Source organism: Mustelus asterias, chromosome 14 (genome assembly GCF_964213995.1).
Source record: "Mustelus asterias chromosome 14, sMusAst1.hap1.1, whole genome shotgun sequence".
In the NCBI taxonomy this organism is placed as follows: domain Eukaryota; kingdom Metazoa; phylum Chordata; class Chondrichthyes; order Carcharhiniformes; family Triakidae; genus Mustelus; species Mustelus asterias.
In genome coordinates, this window is record NC_135814.1 from 104,365,330 (window position 1) to 104,391,727 (window position 26,398).

A 26,398-nucleotide genomic window follows, 5' to 3' on the forward strand; every position below is an offset into this window, starting at 1 on the left:
AAGCCTACTTGCGACAATAATAAATAAACTAAAACTTTAAAGCAAAATAAATTGGATGCTACAATTGTGGGGGGGAGGTATTTTCTGCAGGAATGCCCTAGGAGGGCTTCACTCCTGCCTTCACTGCCCTGTGCTGCTGGTGTAGTGGGCAGCAGCAGCACATGTCCACACCCTGCCTTGCTGCAACGCATTGTTCAATCACACTCCGCCCACCCCGGCCTCTGACGCACGCGGGACGCCGTCGTTTTTTTCACGCTTGCTTACGTCAACAGTCAGCTTACGCAGGGCGACGTCAGACGGCGGTGGGCGGAACCAAAGGGAGCGGGGGGGGTCAGCTTATGCGGATAAAACAAAGTGACAACTTTTGGAAAAACATGAGGCGCAATGAGTTGAAACGAGTGAGATAAATGGTTAATACACTATTAAAATCGATATCGTGGTCTGGCATGGATTTAAAGTGCGATTCCGAATGATATAACATGAAAGCATCCCCCCCCGCGGGTGGGAATGGCCGGCCACCCGGTTGGACTGTACCATCAGCCGCAGCGCCCCGACGCAGCCAGTGGAATGGTCCGGACCCCGGGCGGGGCGAGGGAGGAGTACAAGCAGCGCGCATGCGCAGTCAGCTCCAATTCTGACTGCCGGACACCATTTGAACGTTAGACCCAAGTCTCTTCGCGGTGTCACTGACTTTCACAGCAGTATTTATCTCGGTGAGTTGATTTAAACAGAAGTATATAAAAGTCAGTCAATCGATATGTGTACTATTAATGTGGGAACATTTGAAGGTTAAAAAAAAGAAATCCGACCTTTTTTGGGAGGCCGGGGCTGGTGGATGGGGAGATGCACTCGATGTGCCCGGCGCCGGGACTTGGAGGGAGAGCTGAGGCGCGAGGTGCTGTCTCGCGCGCCGGGCGGCGGTTGGAAGGCGGCTCGCGCCTGGGCACGCGGTGGGGTGGGTGGTGGTGGGGGGGGTGTTGTGCGCACGCGGGCGACGTGGCCCTGGAGGGGGGAGCAGAGGAGGAGACTCCGGGCCTGCAGCAAGGCCTCGACCACCGGGATATCCCCACTCACTTCCGCTCGGTGTGGGGCTCTTTCTCTCTCCATCTGCCAGTGTCTTCACTTTGACTTTTAACAAAATGGCTGACGGGCCTTTTCCTTTCTAGAGTTTATTTTACTTGTGTTTTATATATAGCTTAGTATTATCTTAGTTTTATACACATATATCTTAGTTTTATATATATCTTAGTTTTATATATATCTTAGTTTTATATATAAAATGTGTGTATGCAATACTTACGGTTGTACATGTGTGTGATGTAAAATATTTTGTGCATAATATACACGTGATATAAAATTTTTAATTTATATGTAAAATTTATTTTCTATATAAACATGTCTGACTATATGGGTGTACACTATGTAAACACGAGTGTATAAGTATGGTTGTACACTATTTATAAAAGCATAATGTAAAATGTTAAGCCTGTAAAAGTAGCTTATTTGTACTATTATATAGTGTGATTGTACACATGTAAAATTGTGTAATGTTTATTTTCATGGCCATCTGTTCTCCCTAACGGGCATGGTCTGGGCCTTTGTGTCCCTCCATATAAGAGACACCACTGTCCAATGAATTGGGGGGGGGGCGAGCAGTGGGTGTTTTTTTCCAGTTTTCTACATGTTTACAATATGCTGGAAAAGCACTTAGCAGGTCTGGCAGAGGGATGGACAGTGTTACCCATTCTGATCTGATTGCCCCAGGCCTCCTGAGGGCAAGAGATAGAGGGGTGGTGCTGGTAAATGTATTTTAGGTAGATGATCAGCTGTGGTATTAAATGGCAGGAGGGGCTGAATGGACTCCTGTCATACCTATTTTCGGTCATTCCTGTGTTTGGCCTTTTGTCACTGATTTGAGGGGTTGGGTGGGTCAGGATCCTGTTTGCCCGTGTCTTTTCCACCCCAAACTGTTGATTTAAGTCACCAGCTTTTACTCACCAAGGTGGGAGTTTGGGCACTGAACAAAAAAGGATGTTGTGTTTCTGTATTGGTTTTAAAGTGTTGGGGGCAGGGTGTCCATATGGAGCCTCTGATCAGCCCCGTGCCTGTACAATGTGCTTTAAATGTCCCCCTGGCTGTTTCTGGTTAATTTCCTGTTACTGGGTTTGTTGGGGGTGGTACAGCAAGTGGGTGAGAAGGCAGGGTGAGTCGCACTGCCGTTCAGTCTCAGAACAAGCTTGCCATTTTCTTTAACCACCTATATTTTTAAAAGTTACTCAGACAAAAGATAAGTTGTCACATTTTGGCGAGGTGTCTACAAGCTGGTACTTAAAGAAGGAAAGAGGTGGAAGATTAAAGAGAATTTTGGAAGTTGGGGAGCTACGGTTGAAGTCAATGGAGCAAAAGTAAGTGGGAGTTGCCATTAGTAACCTGTTTCTCAGTGGATCTGTGCTAATGCCGAGACCCTATATTTGTGAAGCATCCTCATGCGGGATAGCAAAAAACTTCCTGAAACTCCGGGTAGATGTCTACTGGGTTTCCCATATTCACCAAAAACAGCAAGTTAATTTAAAAAAGACTTGAGACATAACTTTTTCTAGAATTCATCCTGTGTATGTCTAATGGCCCATTCTGTTTTAAAATGATGAAGGGGGTATATTTTAGGATCCCTTCAAACATCCTCCATTGATGTATGTCCTGAGACCTGTAGTTCCCTGCCTCTAATTTGTCCCTTTCTTGAATGAAAATATGAGCTAGTAAACTGTACTTCTTCATTGATAGATAGATTAGGTCAATAGGTTTGCAAGATAATTAGGTGATGCAACCTGATGCAAAGAGATTTAGATGCTGCAGGCGAGTGGGCCATTCACAACTTGTGCAAAATAGAAATGATTTGATTTATTATTGTCGCATGTATTAGTATACAGTGAAAAGTATTGTTTCTTGTGCGCTATACAGACAAAGAATACTGTTCATGGAGAAGGAAATGAGAGAGTGCAGAATGTAGTGTTACAGTCATAGCTAGGGTGTAGAGAAAGATCAACTTAATGTGAGGTATGTTCATTCAAAAGTCTGAGGACAGCAGGGAAGAAGCTGTTCTTGAATCGGGTGGTACGTGACCTCAGACTTCTGTATCTTTTTCCGGACAGAAGAAGGTGGGAAAGAGTATGTCTGCGGTGCGTGGGGTCCTTGATTATGCTGGCTGTTTTTCCGAGGCAGCGCAAAGTGTAGACCGAGTCAGTGGATGGGAGGTTGGTTTACGTGATGGACTGGGCATTGTTTATGACCATTCTTGCGGTCTTGGGCAGAGCCATACCAGCTGTGATACAACCAGAAAGAATGCTTTCTATGGTACATTTGTAAAAGTTGGTGAGAATTGTAGCAGACATGCCAAATTTCCTTAGTCTTCTGAGAAAGTAGAAGTGTTGGTGGGCTTTCTTAATGCATGGCATGGTGGCTTTTGCTACCAAATAAACCTGTTGGACTTTAACCTGGTGTTGTTAAACTTCTTACTGTGTTTACCCCAGTCCAACGCCGGCATCTCCACATCATGGCATGGGGGGACCAGGACAGGTTGTTGGTGATTTGGACACCTAAAAACATGAAGCTCTCGACCATCTCTACTACGTCCCCATTGATGTAGACAGGGGCATGTCCTCCACTACGCTTCCTGAAGTCGATGACTATCTCCTTTATTTTGTTGACATCGAGGGAGAGATCATTGTCGTCGCACCAGATTCTCTAGCTCTTTCCTGTACTCCGTCTCGTCATTGTTCGAGATCTGACCCACTACGGTGATGTCATCAGCAAACTTGAAAATCGAATTGGAGAGGAATTTGACCACATGGCCATAGGTGTATAAGGAGTATAATAAGGGGCTGAGACACAGCCTTCTGGGGCACTGAGGATGATGGTGGAGGAGGTGTTGTTGCCTATCCTTACTGATTGCGGTCTGTGGGTTAGGAAGTTCAGGATCCAGTTGCAGAGGGAGGAGCCGAGCCCCAGTAGTGCAGTAGACCACCCAGCCCCTCAAGCTTGCTCCATCATTCAATAAAGTCATGGCTGATCTGATTGTAACCTCAACCCTACATTCCCACCTACTCCTGATAACTGTTCACCCCCTTGTTAATCAAGATTCTATCTAACTTTGCCATAAATGTTCAAAGATTCTGCTTTTGCTGTCTTTTGAGGAAGAGACTCATGACCCTCCGAGGAAAGGATTTATATTTTGTCTTACATGAGGGACTCATTTTAAACAGTAACCCCTCATTCTAGACACTCGAAGAGGAAGCATTCACTGCACATCCAAACCTGTCAAGACTCCTCATGATCTTGTATGTTTCAATCTAGTGCCCTCTTATTCTTCTAAACTCTCGTGGATACAAACTTAACTCTCCAGCTTTTCCTCATAAGACAACCCCCCCATTCTAGGTATTGACCTTGCAAACCTTCTCTGGCCTTCTAATCCATTTACAAATTCCCTTAAAGAGACCAGTACAGTAATACTACTCCAGATGTGGTCTAATTCCCTGTATATCTAAGGCATAACCATCCTACTTTAATTAATTCCCCTCACAATAAACAATATTTATTGGCTTTCCGATTTACTGGCTGTACCTATATGCTAGTCTTGTGATTCATGCACTAGGACACCCAGATCCCTCTGCAATTTATTACCATTTAGATCAAATGTTTTTATCTAATAGACAATTTCACATTTTCCCACATTATACTTCATTTGCCAGATTTTTGCTCAAGCTATCCATGTCCCTTGTGAAGGTGTCCTCTTAATTTACTTTCCTACCTATCTTTGTGTCATCAGCAAATTTAGCAGCAGTAACTTCAGTTCCTTCAATCAAGAAATTTATATAAATTGTAAAAAGTTAAGGCTCCACCACTTGTTGCATCCTGTCAACCAGCAAAACCCCCATTTACCCTAACTGACTAGCTAACATGAATGTTAAAGTTGGGTTCGTTGTTTCCAAAAACAAACATATTTAATTGAAGGTCAATATGAAGAAAACTGAAAGGTTGATTGCTGTTTGGCAAAAGCTTCAAATGGTGGGATAATTTCCAAGACTTTAGCTTGAACAAAGGAGGAAATGTCAGATAGACCTTATCCCTCTGGTCACACTGATTACTATGCCACCAAGCATTATGTCAGAAACAAATTGAATGTGAGCTTTTTTATCTGAAGCATTAAAAAATATTAATTATCGACTGCAGAACAGATTCTTGTGGGGACATCTCTGGTTGTGGCCATCCAATTAATATCCATGCAAATATGTTGCCCTCTACACTGATTTTATTTTCCGCACTAACCTTTGATGTGACTACACCTTAAAAAATGTTCACTTTTGTCCCAGCACTCGCTTTAACTGTATAGAGCTCCAACGTCTTGGAATGGCTCCACAACACCCATCTCTCTTCCTTTAAGCCCAGCTTTGAGCCGCACCCTTACAGGGGCCTCTTTTTATCGAGTTTCTAAAAAACATGTTACCAAAAATGCAACCTTTTATTTCTTTGAGTTTCAAGACTAAGGGATTCCTGAATCTATTGAAGATGCAGGCAAAGGCTTCTCGAGCATCTGTCCAATTTTTGTCATCAACTTTGACCAGATGTCATTTGGACTTGGAGCACTATTTTGATATTCTATTTTTTGATTTATCATGGTATTTAGTATGATTTTTCCATTGTCCATTTTTGTTTTGGATTGGATCTATAAACCCAATCCACAAATGTAGATTGTGTAAATACAAGTCAGTAGGTAGCTCTACCATTACCTGGGAATCAGTTTGATCTTAAACTCTTCACTGCAAAGACTGCCTATTTCACCGTCATAACATAATGCCTCGTCTCTGCTCCTATATTACTTTGTCTGATGTGAAATGGTTATCCATGGCTTTGACATCTGTAGATGCACTATGCTGTCCTGGTCTACTTTCCATCCCACAACCTGCTTGAACTTCTGCTCTCACAAAATGCTACTCTCTCAAAATGCTGTTGGATTCATCTTATCTGTGCCATGTTCTGCATATCCAAAGCTCCTATCTTCACTGAACTATACTTGGATCCTGGTTCCTCAACACAATATAAAATGATCATCCTTTTTTCAAAATCTGTCTATGGCCTTGCTTCATGTTTTTCTTCAGCTTTTTTGCCTTCTACCTTGTGATGCCAAGTACTGGGAAATGGGTTTAGGATAATTAGGTTTGTCTTTGATTGCTGCAGACGCGATAGGCCGAGGGGCCTTTTTTCTGTGCTGTATACCTCTGACCCCTTTCTCTTGGCTAGCCACCTGAGTATTTTCTCTCTGTCCCACCAGTTGTAGTCATATCTCCAGCCATCAAAATTGTACACTCTGGGGATTCTTCCTAAACTCATCTCTCCAAATCCCCTCTCTTTTAACATGCTTTTTTTTGTTACCTTTAATGTTTTCTCCTTTGGAATTGGGTCCATTTTTTTTATTTCTGAAGTGTCTTGGGGCATTTTTTATTTTAAACCTGCAATGTAATCACATTTTTTAAAAAAATGTTTCATGGAAAGTGGATGTTGCCTCGCATGGTCCCAGTACTGCCACTGTATCTGACATTTCTTCCTTTGTCCAAGCTAAAGAAATTATCCCACCATTTGAAGCTTTTGCCAAGCAGCAGTCAACCTTTCAGTTTTCTTCATATTGACCTTCAATTAAATATGTTTTTGGAAACAATGAACCCAACTTTCTTAACATTTGTGTTTTGTTGTCTCCCCGTACATCCCAGTGTATCTGTTTTGGGTAATCAGGACTACATAAAACATATCAAGATTTGAATGCTCTAATGTTTGTCTACAAAAGCCCCTGCAGTTTAGGTACTTAATTGTTTGAAGTATATTGAGATGTGATCACTGCTATTTATAAGCTTTAGTTATACGTCCATGATCATACATTGTACAGCAGAAATACAATAGCTCTGATTTTTATTTAATCCAGTAACCCATTTGATTTTTTTAGAAGTAAAGAAAGCACATGGGAGAATTTCCAGCTGGCATTTGATAAAGTTTCCATGCAAGAGAAGTAGCTAAATTTAAAAGCTGATGAAATTGATTCATTAGGTGGTAGATAACATCTAGCTGGGATAATGGTTATATATACATGTATAAAACAATGGACCTGAACTGCACTGACTTTTGTAGATGGACATTAGAGCATCCCAAATCCTGGCATAAGCCCTGATTACCCACAATCTAGAAAGAGGAATGCAGGGGGAGGGAGGGCAAGTGAGTGACGCTCACTTTTAGGAAATTAGAAAACGTAACTAATTGAAGATCAAGATGGAGGAGTGAAACATTGATGTCCAAATCGCTTGAAATAGGGTTATTAGTTATTGTTGTTCATCAGATATTAATTGGATGGCCACAACCAGAGATGTCCCCACAAGAATCTGTTCTGCAGTCTATAATTACTATTTTTTAATGCTTTAGATAAAAAAGCTTGCATTCAATTTGTTGCTGACACAATGCTTGGTGGCATAGTAATCAATGTGACTGGAGGGATAAGGTTAGTGGGCAAAACTCATACAGATTTTAACTTGGCTAAATGTGAATGTTATCCAGTTTCATAGAATCATGCAATCCCTACAGTGCAGAAGGAGTCCATTGAGCTCACACCGCTAACAATCCCACGTGGGCTCTATCCCTGCAACTCCACATATTTAACCCTGCCAAACTCCCTGACACGAAGGGTCAATCATGGCAAGTCAACCTAACTCCCACATCTTTGGCATGAGGAAACCGGAGCACCCGGAGGAAATCCACACAGACACAGGACATGCTTGCAAACTCCCCACAGTCTGAGCCAGTAAAGGATCGATCTGAGTTTCTAAATGGTGAAAAGCTAGAACAATGGAGATTTTAGGCCGCATATATAGATCACTAAAATACTGCGCAGGCATTAAGAAAAAAACAAGATTAGTGGAATAAAAGTAAAATACTGCAAATGTTGGAAGGGTCATCCAGACTCAATGTGGGCTCTATTCACAGATGTTATCAGACCTGCTGAGATTTTCCAGCATTTTCTGAAGATCAATGGAATTTTAGCCTTTATAATAGTGTTGGAATACAAAGTTTTGCTACAGCTGTGCATAGCCCGGATTAAAGCACTGTGCATAGTTCTTTGCACCACATCTTGGAATATATGTCCTTGCATGAGGTGTGGCTAAGGTTCACCAGAAGGTTACTGAGGTTCCGAGGATAAGAGTCAGCATTTGCATAAATTAAAATTTGAAATCCAGAAAACTAATGGGTGATTTGATTGAGGTTTTTAGGATGGGGCAGGTAGGACAAGGGATATAACTTTAATATGATGCAGGATTTCACATTTTTAAAACTTTTACTGTTATAAATGATTAAAAGTGCAATTGACTAAACACAGTCTTCCTTTTGTAGACGACAACTCGTAGTTGAAACTATAGAGAGGAACATTGTCATTTTATACTTAACACACATTGCGCTCCATGAAATTACAGTCTGCATCAAACATTTGCTTCCGGTTGGTCCCCATTTCCCTTCTGCTGAGTAATAACTTATGGGTGACCATCTGTCCCCAAAAACTTTCCTCTGCTTTTGGCAAGTTTCTTCAATCTGCCACCAGCAGTAAAGCCTGTTCAAAGGATGATTCTTGGCCGTGTCAGGACATATTTGTGGAATATGTAAAAGGCTGCAGGGTGCATCTTTTTGACTAGCGACTGCTTGCATCTGGCTGTGGTACCTCGCAAAGTCAAACACCCTTTTCTGTCAAGCAAACACCACTATCTGTCTGTGATCATTGATTTGTAGGAAAAATGATGTTTGTTAAAGTTTATTTATTCGTGTCACAAGTAGGCTTACATTAGTACTGCAATGAAGTTGCTGTGGAAATCCCCTAGTCGCCACACTCCGGTGCCTGTTCGGGTACACTGGTTGTGCTAAATTCTCCCTCAATGTACCTAACCAGCACGTCTTTTGGACTATGGGAGGAAACCGGAGCACCTGGAGGAAACCCATGCAGACACGGAGAATGTGCAGACTCCACACACACTGACTCCAGCCAGGAATTGAACGGGTCCCTAGTGCTGCGAGGCTGCAGTGTGAACCAAAAATGTCTTCCTCTCACTTTCCAATGGAAATGTGGCCAATGTTAACTTTGTATCTCAGTAGAAATGCTGATTTAGCTAACTCCCTTTTATCTTAGAATAGTTTACAACTGTTTACAAATAGTTGTAACACCTTTCTGGCACCTGTGTGTCCATTAATAGCAAACTCAAATGGCAGACAGCCTTGAGGGCTGAAATGACTTACTCCTTTAACATTTTCCATTTAATTTGGCTTATTCGATGTTGTAGATTTATCCACCATTATTTGTAGATCTCTTTACTAATCAGTCCAATGTTTGTATTCATTTAATGCAATCTCTCGAGATTTTAACCATATTACCAGAACCTCTGGAAGCAGGCTGTTAAGGCTCTGCCCTCCTTCAGGTACTCTGCCCTAAGCAGGTGTCGGTGACCATGGACTTCATGACGTACTTGTCAAAGTATTTCAGTTTGTCACTGCCCTCTGCTGTGTGGCTGACCAGGAAATTTGTGTTCTAACTGCTTGCCATCCGGGTATTGGAAGGATTTATGATAATCGACCTATTTGGCCATGGTATGAACGCAATTACCTTCCATCACCAAGTCCTGAATGGGGCTTGGACTGCCTGTATCAAATTTTTCAAATGTAGTTGCAGTAACTGATTTATCTGAATAAAATACATAACCCATAGTAATCTAAGTATAATAGAAATTTTTATGGAGAAAAATAATCAACTATAATTATATCAAACATTGAACTATTACAAAGAACAATACAGCACAGGAACAGGCCCTTCGGCCCTCCAAGCCCGCGCCGCTCCCCGGTCCAGGATTGAATCCTGAATCCAGGATCCCCGCCCAATTTTCCAGCCTATCTACATACCAATATCCTATCCACCGAGCTGTCCCTCACAGCTACGATGCTTTGTTCATTACAACCTATTAACTCACCCCCACCCCCCCATTCCAGACCATGTGATCTCCAGGGAGAGGCGAAAACCCAGAGTGAAAAACCCCAGGGCCAATATGGGGAAAAAAAATCTGGGAAATTCCTCTCCGACCCCGAGGCGATCGAAACGAGTCCAGGAGATCACAATGGCCCCGATCGGAAAATGCTTCCCAACCCTAGTCATTTCCACTTCCACGAACACCATATGAATTCCCTGCCCCCAAGACAGGTTCCCAACTATCCGCAGTCTCACTTGGCACCAGCAAGATGATCATAGAATGAAGCCTTGAAACGAGAAACCAGGAACAATTAGCCCACGCCGCTCCCTGGTCCAAACTAGACCACTCTTTTGTATCCCTCCATTCCCACTCCGTTCATATAGCTGTCTAGATAAGTCTTAAACGTTCCCAGTGTGTCCGCCTCCACCACCTTGCCCGGCAATACATTCCAGGCCCCCACGACCCTCTGTGTGAAATATGTCCTTCTGATATCTGTGTTAAACCTCCCCCCCTTCACCTTGAACCTATGACCCCTCGTGAACGTCACCACCGACCCGGGGAAAAGCTTCCCACCGTTCACCCTATCTATGCCTTTCATAATTTTATACACCTCTATTAAGTCTCCCCTCATCCTCCGTCTTTCCAAGGAGAACAACCCCAGTTTCCCCAATCTCTCCTCATAACCAAGCCTCTCCATACCAGGCAACATCCTGGTAAACCTCCTCTGTACTCTCTCCAAAGCCTCCACGTCCTTCTGGTAGTGTGGCGACCAGAACTGGATGCAGTATTCCAAATGCGGCCGAACCAACGTTCTATACATCTGCAGCATCAGACCCCAACTTTTATACTCTATGCCCCGTCCTATAAAGGCAAGCATGCCATATGCCTTCTTCACCACCTTCTCCACCTGTGACGTCACCTTCAAAGATCTATGGACTTGCACACCCAGGTCCCTCTGCGTCTCTACACCCTTTATGGTTCTTCCATTTATCGTGTAGCTCCTCCCTACATTATTCCCACCAAAATGCATCACTTCGCATTTATCAGGATTGAACTCCATCTGCCATTTCCTTGCCCAAATTTCCAGCCTATCTATATCCTTCTGTAGCCTCTGACAATGTTCCTCACTATCTGCAAGTCCTGCCAGTTTTGTGTCGTCCGCAAACTTACTGATCACCCCAGTTACTCCTTCTTCCAGATCATTTATATAAATCACAAACAGCAGAGGTCCCAATACAGAGCCCTGCGGTACACCACTAGTCACAGGCCTCCAGCCGGAAAAAGACCCTTCCACTACCACCCTCTGTCTTCTATGACCAAGCCAGTTCTCCACCCATCTAGCCACCTCCCCCTTTATCCCATGGGATCCAACCTTTTTCACTAGCCTACCATGAGGGACTTTGTCAAATGCTTTACTAAAGTCCATATAGACAACATCCACAGCCCTTCCTTCGTCAACCATTTTGGTCACTTCTTCAAAAAACACCACCAGGTTCGTGAGGCATGACCTCCCTCTCACAAAACCATGTTGACTATCGTTAATGAGTTTATTCCTTTCTAAATGCGCATACATCCTATCTTTAAGAATCTTCTCCAACAACTTCCCCACCACGGACGTCAAGCTCACCGGCCTATAATTACCCGGGTTATCCTTCCTACCCTTCTTAAATAACGGGACCACATTGGCTATCCTCCAATCCTCTGGGACCTCACCTGTGTCCAGTGACGAGACAAAGATTTGCGTCAGAGGCCCAACGATTTCACCTCTCGTCTCCCTGAGCAGCCTTGGATAGATTCCATCAGGCCCTGGGGATTTGTCAGTCTTTATATTCTCTAACAAACCTAACACTTCCTCCTTTGTAATGGAGATTTTCTCCAACGGTTCAACACTCCCCTCCGAGACACTCCCAGTCAACACATCCCTCTCCTTAGTGAATACCGACGCAAAGTATTCATTTAGGATCTCCCCTACCTCTTTGGGCTCCAAGCATAAGTCCCCACTTTTGTCCCTGAGAGGTCCGATTTTTTCCCTAACAACCCTTTTGTTCCTAACGTATGAATAAAATGCCTTGGGATTCTCCTCAATCCTGTCTGCCAAGAACATTTCGTGACCCCTTTTTGCTCTTCTAATTCCCCGTTTGAGTATTTTCCTACTTTCATTATACTCCTCCAGAGCTCCCTCCGTTTTTAGCTGCTTGGACCTAACATACGCCTCTCTTTTCCTTTTGACCAGTCCCTCAATTTCCCTGGTTATCCACGGTTCTCTAATCCTACCCTTCCTATCCTTCTTTTTTACAGGCACATGCTTGTCCTGTAGCCCTAACAACCGTTCCTTAAAAGACTGCCACATACCAGATGTGGAGTTAGCCTTCCCCCAATCCAACACCTTACCTTTGGGACACCACTCATCCTTTTCCATCACTATCCTAAAGCTAACAGAATTGTGGTCACTATTTGCCACATGTTCCCCAACCAAAACTTTGAAGACCTGACCGGGCTCATTCCCCAGCACCAGGTCCAGTATAGCCCCCTCTCTAGTTGGGCTGTCCACATATTGTTCCAACGAACCCTCCTGTACACATTTTACAAATGCCTCACCATCCAGAGTCCCTGCCCTCAGCGATTTCCAGTCTATACCAGGGAAATTGAAGTCTCCCACTACAACAACCCTATATTTCCTGCACCAGTCAAATTTTAAAGTGAATTATTACATTTCAAAAATTCTCTTGTTAGGATAACTTTAAAAGCACATTTCCTTGCATTAGGAAACAGATTAGTGGTTTGAATAAATGTTTTTAAATTTGGTTTAAATTGAGTAAACTTAAAATGCGAATGAAACCATTTGATTGCAAAAATTATATAGAAAAAATCCTAACTTGTTACAACTAAGTACTGACAAAGTGCTCTATCGTTAATGACTGACACTTCCATTCTCAAACAATGAAATTATTGAGGATTACAGCTGTTCTAGAACAAAGAACAATACAGCACAGGAACAGGCCCTTCGGCCCTCCAAGCCCGTGCCGCTCTCTGGTCCAAACTAGACCATTCTTTTGTATCCCTCCATTCCCACTCCGTTCATATGGCTATCTAGATAAGTCTTAAATGTTCCCAGTGTGTCCGCCTCCACCACCTTGCCCGGCAGTGCATTCCAGGCCCCCACCACCCTCTGTGTAAAATATGTCCTTCTGATATCTGTGTTAAACCTTCCCCCCCCCCCCCCTTCACCTTGAACCTATGACCCCTCGTGAACGTCACCACCGACCTGGGGAAAAGCTTCCCACCGTTCACCCTACCTATGCCTTTTATAATTTTATACACCTCTATTAAGTCTCCCCTCATCCTCCGTCTTTCCAGGGAGAACAACCCCAGTTTACCCAATCTCTCCTCATAATTAAGCCCCTCCATACCAGGCAACATCCTGGTAAACCTCCTCTGTACTCTCTCCAAAGCTTCCACGTCCTTCTGGTAGTGTGGCGACCAGAACTGGACGCAGTATTCCAAATGTGGCCGAACCAACGTTCTATACATCTGCAACATCAGACCCCAACTTTTATACTCTCTGCCCCGTCCTATAAAGGCAAGCATGCCATATGCCTTCTCCACCTGTGACATCACCTTCAAGGATCTGTGGACTTGCACACCCAGGTCCCTCTGCGTATCTACACCCTTTATGTTTCTGCCATTTATCGTATAGCTCCTCCCTACATTATTTCTACCAAAATGCATCACTTCACATTTATCAGGATTGAACTCCATCTGCCATTTCTTTGCCCAAATTTCCAGCCTATCTATATCCTTCTGTAGCCTCTGACAATGCTCCTCACTATCTGCAAGTCCTGCCAATTTTGTGTCGTCCGCAAACTTACTGATCACCCCAGTTATACCTTCTTCCAGATCGTTTATATAAATCACAAACAGTTTATATAAATCACAAACAGGGCTTGTCATTCTGGGCTGTCATTTTTGTTTACTCTGTTTAAAATATCTACCAATTCGCCTCATCCGGTTAGTTTTAATTTTCAAGAAATTGAAGCCATTATCTCCATGGTTTTAACAAATTGGGAACATTGGTGCAGGAAGCAACGCAGTTGATTCTCCAGTCACAGAATTGTTGAAAGGTGGGGTCCTGTTAATATATTGTTGAGCTGCATCTGATAGCAATTAAAAGGCTACACATTCTCAATTGGTCTGTATATTATTTGTCACCTACCCCAATACCTACAAATAGAGATTTTACTGTGTACAGCAGCAAGTGACAATTTTGCACAGAGACAGGCTTATACAAGGGTATCCTAGGGATTAGTCCATGCTTCCTTTATTGTTCTCGTAGACTGACTTACTAGCAAAGCTAGCATTTTGCCATTGAGAAGGTGATGGTGATCTGCTGTGTCAAATTTCTGCACTCCATGTGGTAAAAGTAAATGGGAAATTCCTGGATTTTGTTCCAGTGCTGACAAAATTATTCTTTACAAGACCAATGGGAACAACTTGTTTAACCTTTTGTAAACTATTTGGCATTAAATTGCTCCTTGAGTTTTGCACTCAGAACAGATTTTCACTTGTACTGAAATTGCTCTTTCTCTAATTTACAATTGATAGAATGGAGGAAATGTTTTCCAAGTGCTTGCTACCCTGCATTGGCTCCAGGTCAAATAATCCTTGTTTTTAAAAAATGCATCCTTCTTTTCAAATCCTTTCCTAATTTGCCTTGCCTTCAACGCCCACTTCCTTAGGTGTCTGTGTTTCACAAATACCTGGAGAATATTTCTGATTTGAGTCACTTAATTGGCAGCTATGCTTTAGCTTCCCTCTTTGCTTTTCTTCATCTGGCCAAATATCTCCTTATTGTGGCTTGGTGTTGAATGTTGTCCCAAAATGCTCTGGTGGAACACATTGGGATGTTTTCCTCCTTTAATGAAGTTATATCAATAAATTACAAACTATTCTTTTCTAACCTGATAAGAATGATAATGGGATAAAGCAAGGAAAGGGGATGTATGATAGAGGTCAGCTTGATAATACAAGGCTAAATCTGAGAACAAAATGTGAAAAAGGAAGTGAGGCAACCACAAATCTAAAATAAAAGTGATTTCAGAAGTTTTCTGTCGGCACACAGACGGTAAGAAGTTGAGGGGAATGGTGGGATGACTAGGGACCAGAAGAGATCTGCAGGTGCAGGCAGAAGGCATGGCTGAGGTACCAAAGGAACTTGATCACCAAGGAAGCAGACAGTGGTGAATGAGGAGGCTAAACAGGCTGTTACAGAGAACAAGACGCATGTTAATGATTCTCAAATTGAAGAAAAGAGTTGTATTTTCATAGCACCTGCTGCAGCCACTACATGTCCCAAAGTGCTTTGCAGCTATTGAAGTGTAGCTCCTATTGTAACGTTTGAAACCGACCAATAGCAATGTGATAATGAGCAAATCTGGTTTTGTGAAACAATACAATTCAATAGTAGAAACCTTCAACAGGGAACTGGATAAATAAATACTTGGGAAAAATGTTGGCATTTGATTCTGAGGAAAGGTGCATGCTGGATGATTTACAGAATCCTGGTCAATATAATGGCTTTTTGTGAAGCTGTTGGATTTATTTGTAATTAATTATTCCCACCAGGAAGGCAATTTGGATCTAATGTCTGAATTTTGCTTTTGCTTAACCATTTTCCACTTTCTCTGCATGTTATTTTTTATCATTTCCCCGCCCTTTGGTTGTTAATTTCTCTTTCCTGTTTTAGTCTCTACATCCATTGACTTTGATTTTTATGTTTTTTTAACTCGGAATTTTTTGTTAGAAGATACCCCTTCGTCTTCACAGAATGTTGCGCAAAGTCAGCAACAAGTTTAAAAATAAATGTTCAGTAATACAAGGGTCCATTAAACTTTTATAATGCGGGAGGAGTGTGTGTGGAGTTGGCTCCAGGGGCCGAATGGTGGTTGATCCTTTTTGTTTGAGGACTTGTTAATGACCTGATCTATGGTCCTGACATGACTTGACCTTAAAAGCCAATAAAAAGGCACCAGTGAAATTATGGCTTCTCACTCCACAGAACATAGAACATTACAGTGCAGTACAGGCCCTTCGGCCCTCGATGTTGTGCCGACCTGTGAAACCAATCTAAAGCCCATCTAACCTACACTATTCCAATATCATCCATATGTTTATCCAATGACCATTTAAATGCCCTTAATGTTGGCGAGTTCACTACTGTTGCAGGCAGGGCATTCCACGCCCTTACTACTCTCTGAGGAAAGAACCTACCTCTGACATCTGTCCTATATCTATCACCCCTCAATTTAAAGCTACGTCCCCTCGTGCTAGCCATCACCATCCGAGGAAAAAGGCTCTCGCTGTCCACCATTGGGAAGTGAATTGTTCAAAGTTGTTTTTGCTGTCTTGGCAATATTTTTGTCAGTCTCACTAACCGCACATCTGTTGCTTTTAAAATTTGTTTACAGGATGTGGGTGTTGCCTGCTAGGCTAGCATTTACTACCCATCCCTAGTTGCCCTTGAGAAGGTGGTGGTGCACTGCTTTCTTGAACTGCTGCAGTCCATGTGGTGTAGGTACATCCACAGTATTGTTAGGGAGTTCCAGTATTTTGACCCAGTGACGGTGAAGGAACAGCGGTTGTATTCCCAAGTCAGGATGGTGAGTGACTTGGAGGGGAACCTACAGGTGGTGTTCCCAGATATCTGATACTCTTCTCCTTTTGAATGGTAGTGGTTTGGAAGATGCTGCCTAAGGAGTTTTGGTGAAGTTTCCTGCAGTACATTGTGACAGTGTTGGTGGGTGGAGGAAGACATTAATTTTCAGAATGCAAAGCTCTTGACACTAGGCATCAATTGCTGAAATTAGAAAAGCCCCTGTCAGAAAGTAACATATCAGAATGCAATATAGCAATAATTTGATGCATGACAGTTGTATGTGTAGCATGAAAGATTTTGGACCTATGGCTCAAATTGCAGCACTGGGGGTTTTCCTTGTGTTTGGGTCTATTGTAGACTAATTCATAGAACTTGATTGCTATGATTAGTCGACAAATCAATTTTCAAGTGTGGGGTGGTGCAATACAAGCTACCAAATCTTGTTTTTGTATTTTTTCTCTTCCTTTCTATCTGTATCTTTTTTTTTGCTTGATTTGAATTAACCCCGTTTCATTTTTGTTTTCTCTCACTTTCGTCCTTTGCTTAAGCAGAGAAATCATTGGACATGATGCTTTGAAGGTCTAAGGTGTGACATTGACATTGCTTTGGTATCAGATCGTATCCATAATAATTTATAGTGTAAATCTGTCATTACAGAAGTTTGAGTCAGTGCATTTTGGATTATCAGTTATCGGCTCAGTTTCCATTAAGTGAAAAATGGCAATTATTTAATTTACATTTGTGTAAAATTTCAGTGGGTATGGTAGTTCTCTCCCCCCCCCCCCCCCCCCATCAAGTATGCACCAGTTCTTTTGGAGAGTTAGTTCTACTCTTTATGCAATTTTTCCACCTTTTGAGTATTTATCCAATTCCCTTTGAAGGGCATGTTTTTTGAATGTGTATCCACACAGGCAAAATTGCAAATTCTGACTGCTGATTGTGTTTAACCCTTTTCTACTTTTGCCAATCACCTTAAATCTGTGTCCTTTAATTTGAATTGTATTACCATTTCTCTTTCATTTTTCTCATGACATGGAAGATGGGGATTTTAGAGTAATAAAAAAATGCTGGGAGACTCAGCAGGTCTGTGGAGAGAGCACTGAAGAATCGTACAGACTCTCAAAGCTATGTTTCCCTCCTTACTGATGCTGCCAGACCTGTTGTGTCTTTCCAGAGTTTTCTGTTTTTAGATTTCAGCATCTACAGTATTTTTTTTCAGGATTTTGAAGTGTTTAGTAATGACTAATCTGATGGTTATGGGGGCATGAAGTACATAATATGATAGTGATCCATTTCCATTGTGGAGGCCACAGTCGCCACTAAGTTAACTGATCTACGACCCTGGCAACTGTAGGTTTGGCTGGCAATGGTTGAGTGAAGAAAGCCAGGGATATACAAGAGTAGATCTGTCAAAGTGCTGAAATTTCAGAGGGTTATACCACTAAAGTATGCCGCCGAGGTGTGGTGAGGCCATTGATGGATTTGAACACTGGGAAGATATCTTTAAACTGGAGGAGTTGCTGGACTGGAATGCGGTGTAGGTGAGAGTTGGAATATGGGTGGCAGAGGTTTGAATGATATGGAGGCTGGTCAATGGAAGGATGATCATGAGAGCATCGGAACAATGGCATGGCTGCGGGTTCAGCAGCAGGTGGGCTGTTACGGAGGTGGAAGTATTTTAAATCCTCGGAGAAACTTGGAACAAAGCAGTGAACTCGCTCAGTTAATTGTTTGAAGCGTGTATTGACGTAGAACTGTATTTTAGCTAATTGATGGTTCATGTTTACAAATTTTAAAGTTTTCCTTGTATGTTTACTTTTTCATGTTTTGTGGTGGTAAATTCATTTCATCTGACCAAATATGGGTTGGGTTATTTTAAATTGATTGCCGCTGAACTGAATTAGGTTTTGCGTAGGGGCATTTGTAACCTTTTTATTCTCACTTACTTTCTTGGCAGGGTGTCTTTTATGAATAATCCAAAGCAGCAGAAGCCAACGCTAACTGGCCAGCGTTTTAAAACTAGGAAAAGAGGTAAGTTACTAAAGTAAATATTTGAAAATTTTGGTTCTGCAGCTTGACTATGAGATGAAAAAGAATGTGGACATGTTTGTGGAAGTGAAGGCCATTGAATGTAAACCTACTTTAGATTGAAAGAAAAAGTTGGATATTCTGTTCTGATTTTAGAGGGATGGTGGTATCAAGTGGTATGGAGGAGAGGTAACACTTGGAACATCAAACCACTTCTTATCCTTTTCTCAACATCTTGCTAAATTAATATGGTTGAGATCAGAAGCTTGGTGTGGGTTTTGTTCTCTATGGCATTGATCTCTTATGGTACAATGCAAGCTACATCAAATCAATTGAACTTGGTGCTTTTACCAGTTGGGACACCAGAGGTATTGCTTTACACCCTTGTCCCTCTGCTGCCACCGAGTTAAACAATTCCCCGAGCTCTGACGTTGATAATGCCAAGTTGTGGCATTTTTATTTCTGGGAAAGCATTAAGGAGCATACTTGTATGGTTGACATGTTTACCATGCTAATGGTGATTTTCTCCATATGTAGATGAAAAAGAGAAGTTTGAGCCTACTCAGTTCCAAGATTCTATTATCCAAGGTTTGAATGAAAATGGCAGTGATTTGGAAGCTGTAGCAAAGTTTCTTGATGCTTCTGGAGCAAAGCTCGACTATCGCCGCTATGCTGAAACTCTATTTGATATCCTGGTGGCCGGTGGGATGCTGGGTAAGAGCTCCATTTAAGTTTTTCGCAAACTTTTGAATCTGCCTTGCTAATTTTGTTTGTTGTTGAAGGACGGCCTTCTGAATTTGAAGGAAAGTGATAGGTGGTTTGGATGGGAAAATTACTTTGAAATGCCCTCCCATTGTAAACTGAGAACCTTGCCTGCAGGAAAAGTAGCTGTCCATATTTCCTCTGAACTGGCATTCTGCTTTAATGAGTTTCCTGGCTGGAGTTTACATGCGAGATCATGCAGGGAAGGGATATTGCAACTCAGTTAAGCTATCTAAATACAATTTATGTACAAAATAATAAATCAATCCTACACAATGATTTCCCCCATTTCCTCTATTCCCCAGCTTTTAAATATCCTGGACTCTGAACTGGTAATGACTAATCCTGTAAAAATTCTGCTCACTGAATAAACCAAATCAAGGACACTATTGGCGTAAAAGAAGGGAATCAGAAGGTGCAGATTTGACCCACGAGCCACATGTTAAGCGCTCCATTGTAGTGACGTTATTTTCCTCAAATGTATCGAGGGAGTTTTCTGTTCTGTCTCTCTCTCCTTTTCACTCACCTTTCAGGATATCTTCATGTTTGCAGCCCCTCTTCCCAGCTTCTCCTGTGCAACCACAGCAAATGCAGCATCTGCCCATTTTACCGCTTCCTGCTCCATTGTCTAGGGCATTAAGCAGCACTGCTACGAATTTGTGTACAAGCTCCTCCTGAGTACATTAGTGTAATGCATTGAAGAGAATGAACTTCAGTTGTGCTTTTCAGGTTCTGTATTGGATTGTGGCTGCAGAGCCAAAATTCCCCAGTAGCTAATTTAGCACTATTTATCTGCTGATTGCCTGATCAAGTGCAACAAGGTCATTTCCCAAACTAACATTGAATATTGGTGAGACAGATGGCACTCCAGCTGATCTGTCACAGTGGGATAGCTTGGAAAGTTTGTGGTTCAGTATGTACACTCAGTTTTTCAAAGATTACTGCCATTGCTCGGCAATGTACTTTTTAAGAATTGGATCGAGATTGTTTGCTCAGGTTTCTACTTTTAAAACCTTTTGGTTAGAAGGACCCTTGCATTAGGGTTAGGGTCACATACTGCCTTATGTGAATTCTTGTACTTGGGTTGCCGATTGAGGTTTTTGTAGACTTGGGAAATATGCCTTGCTGTCTCATTCAGATACACGCTCTTTATTTGAGGCACCTAGTACAAGGTTGAATTTATTTCATAGAATTTTATTATAGCACCAAGGGAGACCATTCGGCCCATGTCCATGCCAGCTCACTGCAAAAGCAGCAGAGCTGATCCCATTTTGCTTGTAGCTGCTGTATGTTTTGTTCCTCATAATTATTCACTTCCCCTTTGAAAGCCATGATTGAGTCTCCTCCACCACACCATCAGACAATGTATTTCAGATCCTAACCACTCTGCTTAAAAAACATTCCTCGTGTGCCTTTGGTTTTTCTGTCGTTCACCGTAAATCTTAATTTCCTTTCTACTTTATAGCTCCAGGTGGTACCCTTGCTGATAACGTGATCCGTACAGATGTCTGTGTGTTTGCTGCTCAAGAAAACCTAGAGACCATACGTGCATATGCTCAGGCAAGTTTTATTGCCTTTACATTTCTCTTGTCAAAGAAATGCAAAGTTCACTTCATTTTTTATTAATCTGACTTAACTGGAAGTGCTTACTGGTGGAAGCTAACGTCTGTTCCTAGTTGCCTATTCCATCTCTCCCTGACGACTAACTGAAACTGAACCAGATAGTTCACAGCTTTGGTGCCTTATTTGATTCTGGGGTGAACTTCCAACTGGATATCTCCGCCATCACCAAGACCACCTGTTTCTACTTTTATAAGTGTCCATCTCCGTCCCTGCCCCAGCTTCCCACTGCTGAAACCACCATCCATGCTTTTGTTACCTCTAGACTTTTAACATGTTCCATATCTTCTGTCTGTAAACGAGAGGTCAGTCAAAATTCTGACCATATCCTAACTTGTAGCTAGCTTTGTTCATCCGTGCACGCTAGTCTACACTGGCTCCCAGTTAAGGAACACCTTTAATTTTGACGTTTTCCTCCTCATTTTCAAATTGCTGCATGGCCCCACCCTTTCCTGCCTTTGTAACCTCCTGCAGCTGTACAAGCCTCAGATATTTGCGCTCCTTCTGGTTTCCTTGAGCATCCTAACATTTAATCGCTCTATTATTGGCAGATGTGTCTTCGATTGCAAGCTCCAGAATTCTCTCCGTAAAGCTCTATGCCTTTCTTCCTCTCTTTCCCCTTGTAAAGTGTTCCTTAAAACCAACCTTTTTGATCAGGCTTTTGGTTGTCTACTCTAGTATCTATGTGGCTCGGTGTCAAATTTTGCATTCTGCTATTGTGAAGTATCTTTACATTTTACAATGTTAAAGGTGCTTTGTTTGACGTGTTTAAGTATTTAATTAAACTTGCATACAAGTATTTTTCCCTCCCTGCTTGCAGTTTTTAGCTTGTCAGAAGATGTAAATTGTCACTGAAACTCGCCTCTACAATTATTTTTTTCCACTAAATTCTATACTGCAACTGTTGAGACAATTTTCTTCTGGTTTATGTTTGATAGTTGATCAGTTATTTGGTAGAATTAAGCTGAAGTATAAAATGTAGTGATGCAACAAATCTGTTAGTTTAATAAGGAAGAGTAGAGAAATGTTCAGCCAATATTTTGTATATTTTGTGCATTTGAGCTTCTCAGCGTTTTGTCATCAGCAGTAGGGAATGGACATACTGCACACTAGGGATATTTGGATGCCATTATTCAATGCTCCAAACTGAGTTAATGTGATGGGGGTAGGATGGTCATAGGCAATGAGAACCAACAGATAATCTATGTAACGTGACCTAATTGCATGGGAGTCAAGTGCCATACACAGGAACATGTCAATTTTCAACAGGCGGGCAAGTCATTTATCTTGAGATTAAAGGCAGACAAGTCCCCAGGACCTGATGGCCTATATCATAGAGTCTTGAAGGAAGTGGCGTTTGGAAAGTCAAAATGCAATCCATCAGAGTCGGCATGGTTTTATGAAGGGTAAATCATGTTTGACTAATTATTTGAAGATGTAACAAGCCAAGTGGAGATCCTGTAGATGTAGTATATCTGGACTTTCAGAAGGCATTTGATGAGGAGCCACATGAAAGGTTAATGCACAAGGTAAGATCACATGGGATTAGCTTGGATAGAAGACTGGCTAACTGACAGAAGGCAGAGAGTTGAGATAAATGGGTCTTTTTCTGATTGACAAGATGTAACTAGTGGTGTGTCTCAGGGTTCAGTCTTTAATTAATGACTTGGATGCAGGAATAGAAGGTACTACAGACAAAATTGCAGGTGTCACTAAAATAGGTGGGTTAGTAAGTTGCAATGAGGAAATAAGAAATTTACAAATGGATATAGCTGGTCAGTTGACGAGGTCAAAATTTGGCAGATGGAGTTTAACATGGACAAGTGTAAGGTTATCCGTTTTGGTCAGAAAATAGAATGGCAACTTATCTAAATAGAGAGAAATTTCAGGCCACTTTGGTACAGAGGGATCTGGTGTCCTCGTGCATGAATCACAGAAAATTAGTAAGCAGGTATAAGATGCAATAAGGAAGGCAAATGATATTTTGGCATTTATTGCTAAAGAAATAGAGTATAAAAGTAGGAAAGTGTTGCTCCAGCTGTACAAGGCATGAGTGAGACCGCACCTGGAGTATTGTGAAGTTTTGGGTCTCTTTATTTGAGAAAGGGTGTAGTTTTATTAGAGGCAGCCCAGGAGGTTCACTAGATTAATTCCACTATGCACACGCACAATTTGAGTCCTGAGACTAGCAACAAAACTTTAGTCGGGTGTTTCAGTGGCTGGACTTCTAAATAGTTAAACTCTCTATCCAGTGTGAGACTAACTTTCAGTCTGGTTGCTTGATAAGTGATGACAAGGATCTTTATAATGAGGCCAGCTAAAAGCTGAATTGCTGAGCATTCCTTTTTCCGTCTACTGGTAATCACCTTTTGCTGTAGCTTTCATCCACTTAAAGAATATTTAGTGACTCAAATTTTGCATTACAGGTGTTTAATAAGCTGATCAGGCGTTACAAATACCTGGAGAGAGGATTCGAAGAGGAAATAAAAAAGGTTTGAGCTAATTTAAGTAATTATACTTGATGAAATACGGAACCTTTTTTGCCACCAATAATAGAGCTTCAAACAGTAAACCCATCCTTTGCACTGTGGAACCTGGAATTAGCGATGGGGTATCCACTTATTAATTACTCTACATTCATTATTGGTATTTTGTGCACATAACTAAAATTAACCTGCATGAGCAAATGTCCTTTCTTTAGGATTTTCAGTTCATGAAAGTTTTTATGCTAATTACATTTGCAGTATTGAATATTTCCTGCAAACTGATCGATAAGAGATTAATGGTATTAACCACTTCCTTGTTGCAGCTGCTGTTGTTCCTGAAGGGTTTCTCAGAATCTGAACGCACCAAGCTAGCCATGTTGACTGGGATTTTGTTAGGCAATGGAACATTATCATCCTCTATTCTGAGCAGCCTCTTCAATGAGAACTTGGTCAAGGAAGGTAAATTCTAGATTCGTTCATGTACCTTGTCATAAATCTTGGTCTGTTGAGGTGTTTGATTCCCATGTCCAAATCGTGCTAAGATGTCTTAATTCATCGTGTTCTTTGATTTTTTTTTAAATGTGATGATGCATTTTTGCTAGTTATTCACTGGTGTGTCATGATTAGCGTTGCCAACATTGGTTGTTGTAAAAATTCAGCTAGGTCACCAATGTACTTGAAGGAAATCTTATCTTTACCTGGTCTGGCCTACGTGTGACTCCAGATCCACATAGTGTGCTCGATTCTTACCTTCCCTCTGAAATGGCCGCAAAAACACCCTATTTAAAGGCAATTGGAGACTGGCAACAAATGCCAATGACACCCACATTCCATGAAAGAAGAAATAAAATAAAAGCTTGTGGCTATTTTTATTTTGGATGAATATTATTTCAATTCAATTAATTTTAATTAAAGCTATTGAGAAATTCCAGGCTGGATAATGATATCTGCATTGAGTAATGTTCTGTTTGGGTCAATGCAAATTGTGGTGCAGATGAGTGACCAGAGTGACACCTAGTCTCTTAATTCCCGTATCTACTTCACGTAAGAAGGATGTAGGTAGGTTGTGAGGGCATAATTTGAGGTTTATAAAATAGCATGGGTTAAGGTAGTGGTAGAATATGTATTGATGAGGATTGATAGTGTATTTGGTTGCATCATGTCTAGATGCTTCTGTATCTAATTACATTTTGTTTTTGTTTCAGGTGTTTCAGCAGCATTTGCTGTAAAACTATTCAAATCTTGGATATCTGAAAAAGACATCAATGCAGTTGCTGGGAGCCTTCGAAAGGTCAATATGGACAATAGATTACTGGTGAGCATTAAAAATACAACAGTCAATTAAAATTTGAAAAATGCTTTTCTGTAGAAATCCACATTTTCAAGTTGGTAAGTTAGGTAGATTTTTTTGATTAACTTCAGTAGGTATGGTCTATTGTGGAGTTTCCCAAATATTTCCCGCTACGGAACTCTTTTGACCGTCCGAGAGTACAGATAGAACTTCTAAGAAATCATCTTGTATTAAAGAACTAAACCACAAACAAATTATTGTGCAGTAGGTGCAAATTTGTGCATTTATTATAATTTAAATGTTCGGTTATTGGACAAATACTTCCAAGTCTTGCAGCCTTGTCATTTTTAGTGGGAGGAGTGCTGCTGATCTTTTCTCTTCAAATTCATTTTAAACTGGGAGTGCTGCTGGAGAGCAGGATTCTCATTTCATGCATGTGCATACACACACCGTCCCTCTCTTGCCTCTGTCTCATTTGCCCTTTGCGCTCGTGCCTGTGAGAATTGATTTATTATCCGAAAAGGAAGAATGTGCAGGGCTGTGGGGAGAGTGGACATGTTGGTTGGACCTTTAGTGAACACAGACACTGACTGGCCTCCTTTTGGACAGTACCTATTCTGTGAACTTTTGTCATTTTCCCAACATCTACACAATTTCATTTTCTGGCCAAAATATGTTTTGTAAGAAAGTATGTTATAAATTGTGGGGTAAGTCTTCTAAATCTTTTGCAGGAATTGTTCCCAGCTAATAAACAGAGTTATGATCACTTTGTCAAGTACTTCACTGATGCAGGGTTGAAGGAACTCGCGGACTTTGTCCGTAACCAGCAATCCCTTGGTGCACGGAAGGAGCTGCAGAAGGAGCTCCAAGATCAAATGGCCCGTGGTGATCCCCTCAAAGAGGTAATAGTGAGAGTTGGTGACATTAACCATAACTTGCTTTAATGTTGGTTAGAGAACAGAATGTATACCTTAAGATAATGCTGCTGTTGATTTCTAATTGAGTTTATGACTTAAGTTTGCTATTCTTAACACTTGCACATGCAGCTTTAGGTAAGTTTAGACATTGACTTAATCTGCAAAGAAATAACATGTTTCATTGCCTAAAATTACATCTGACTGCTCCCTACAATAACTTCCATGGTCCACAGTAGTGGGAAGATGCTTTAAGCTAGAAAAATAAATCTCTGGTGCCTAGAGCAACTGGATTCCTGTTAAATGTTGTGGAAGAGGAGAACTGAGCTCAGCAGGGGCCAGGAAAATTAGCAGCATCCTCACTGGCTGTCTCTGCATATACATGAAATACAGTAAGAAGTCTCACAACACCAGGTTAAAGTCCAACGGGTTTATTTGGTAGCAAAAGCCACTAGCTTTCGGAGCGCTGCTCCTTCATCGGGTAAGTGGGAGTTCTCCCACTTACAGAACTCCCACTTACCTGATGAAGGAGCAGCGCTCCGAAAGCTGGTGGCTTTTGCTACCAAATAAACCTGTTGGACTTTAACCTGGTGTTGTGAGACTTCTTT

The 26,398-nt window shown here is 41.6% G+C and overlaps 1 protein-coding gene across 1 annotated transcript in view; it reads left to right on the top strand.

Moving 5' to 3' along the window:
- The first annotated feature begins 596 nt into the window (after positions 1–596).
- Positions 597–26,398, top strand: part of LOC144503937 (eIF5-mimic protein 2) — a 38,211-nt gene continuing 12,409 nt past the window's right edge. The window contains exons 1-8 of the mRNA XM_078229084.1: positions 597–713; positions 18,647–18,720; positions 19,255–19,431; positions 20,945–21,039; positions 23,526–23,591; positions 23,909–24,044; positions 24,791–24,900; positions 25,608–25,778. Coding sequence (XP_078085210.1) covers positions 18,657–18,720; positions 19,255–19,431; positions 20,945–21,039; positions 23,526–23,591; positions 23,909–24,044; positions 24,791–24,900; positions 25,608–25,778 — 819 coding nt within the window. The 5' untranslated portion in view covers positions 597–713; positions 18,647–18,656. The remainder of the gene's footprint in view (positions 714–18,646; positions 18,721–19,254; positions 19,432–20,944; positions 21,040–23,525; positions 23,592–23,908; positions 24,045–24,790; positions 24,901–25,607; positions 25,779–26,398) is intronic.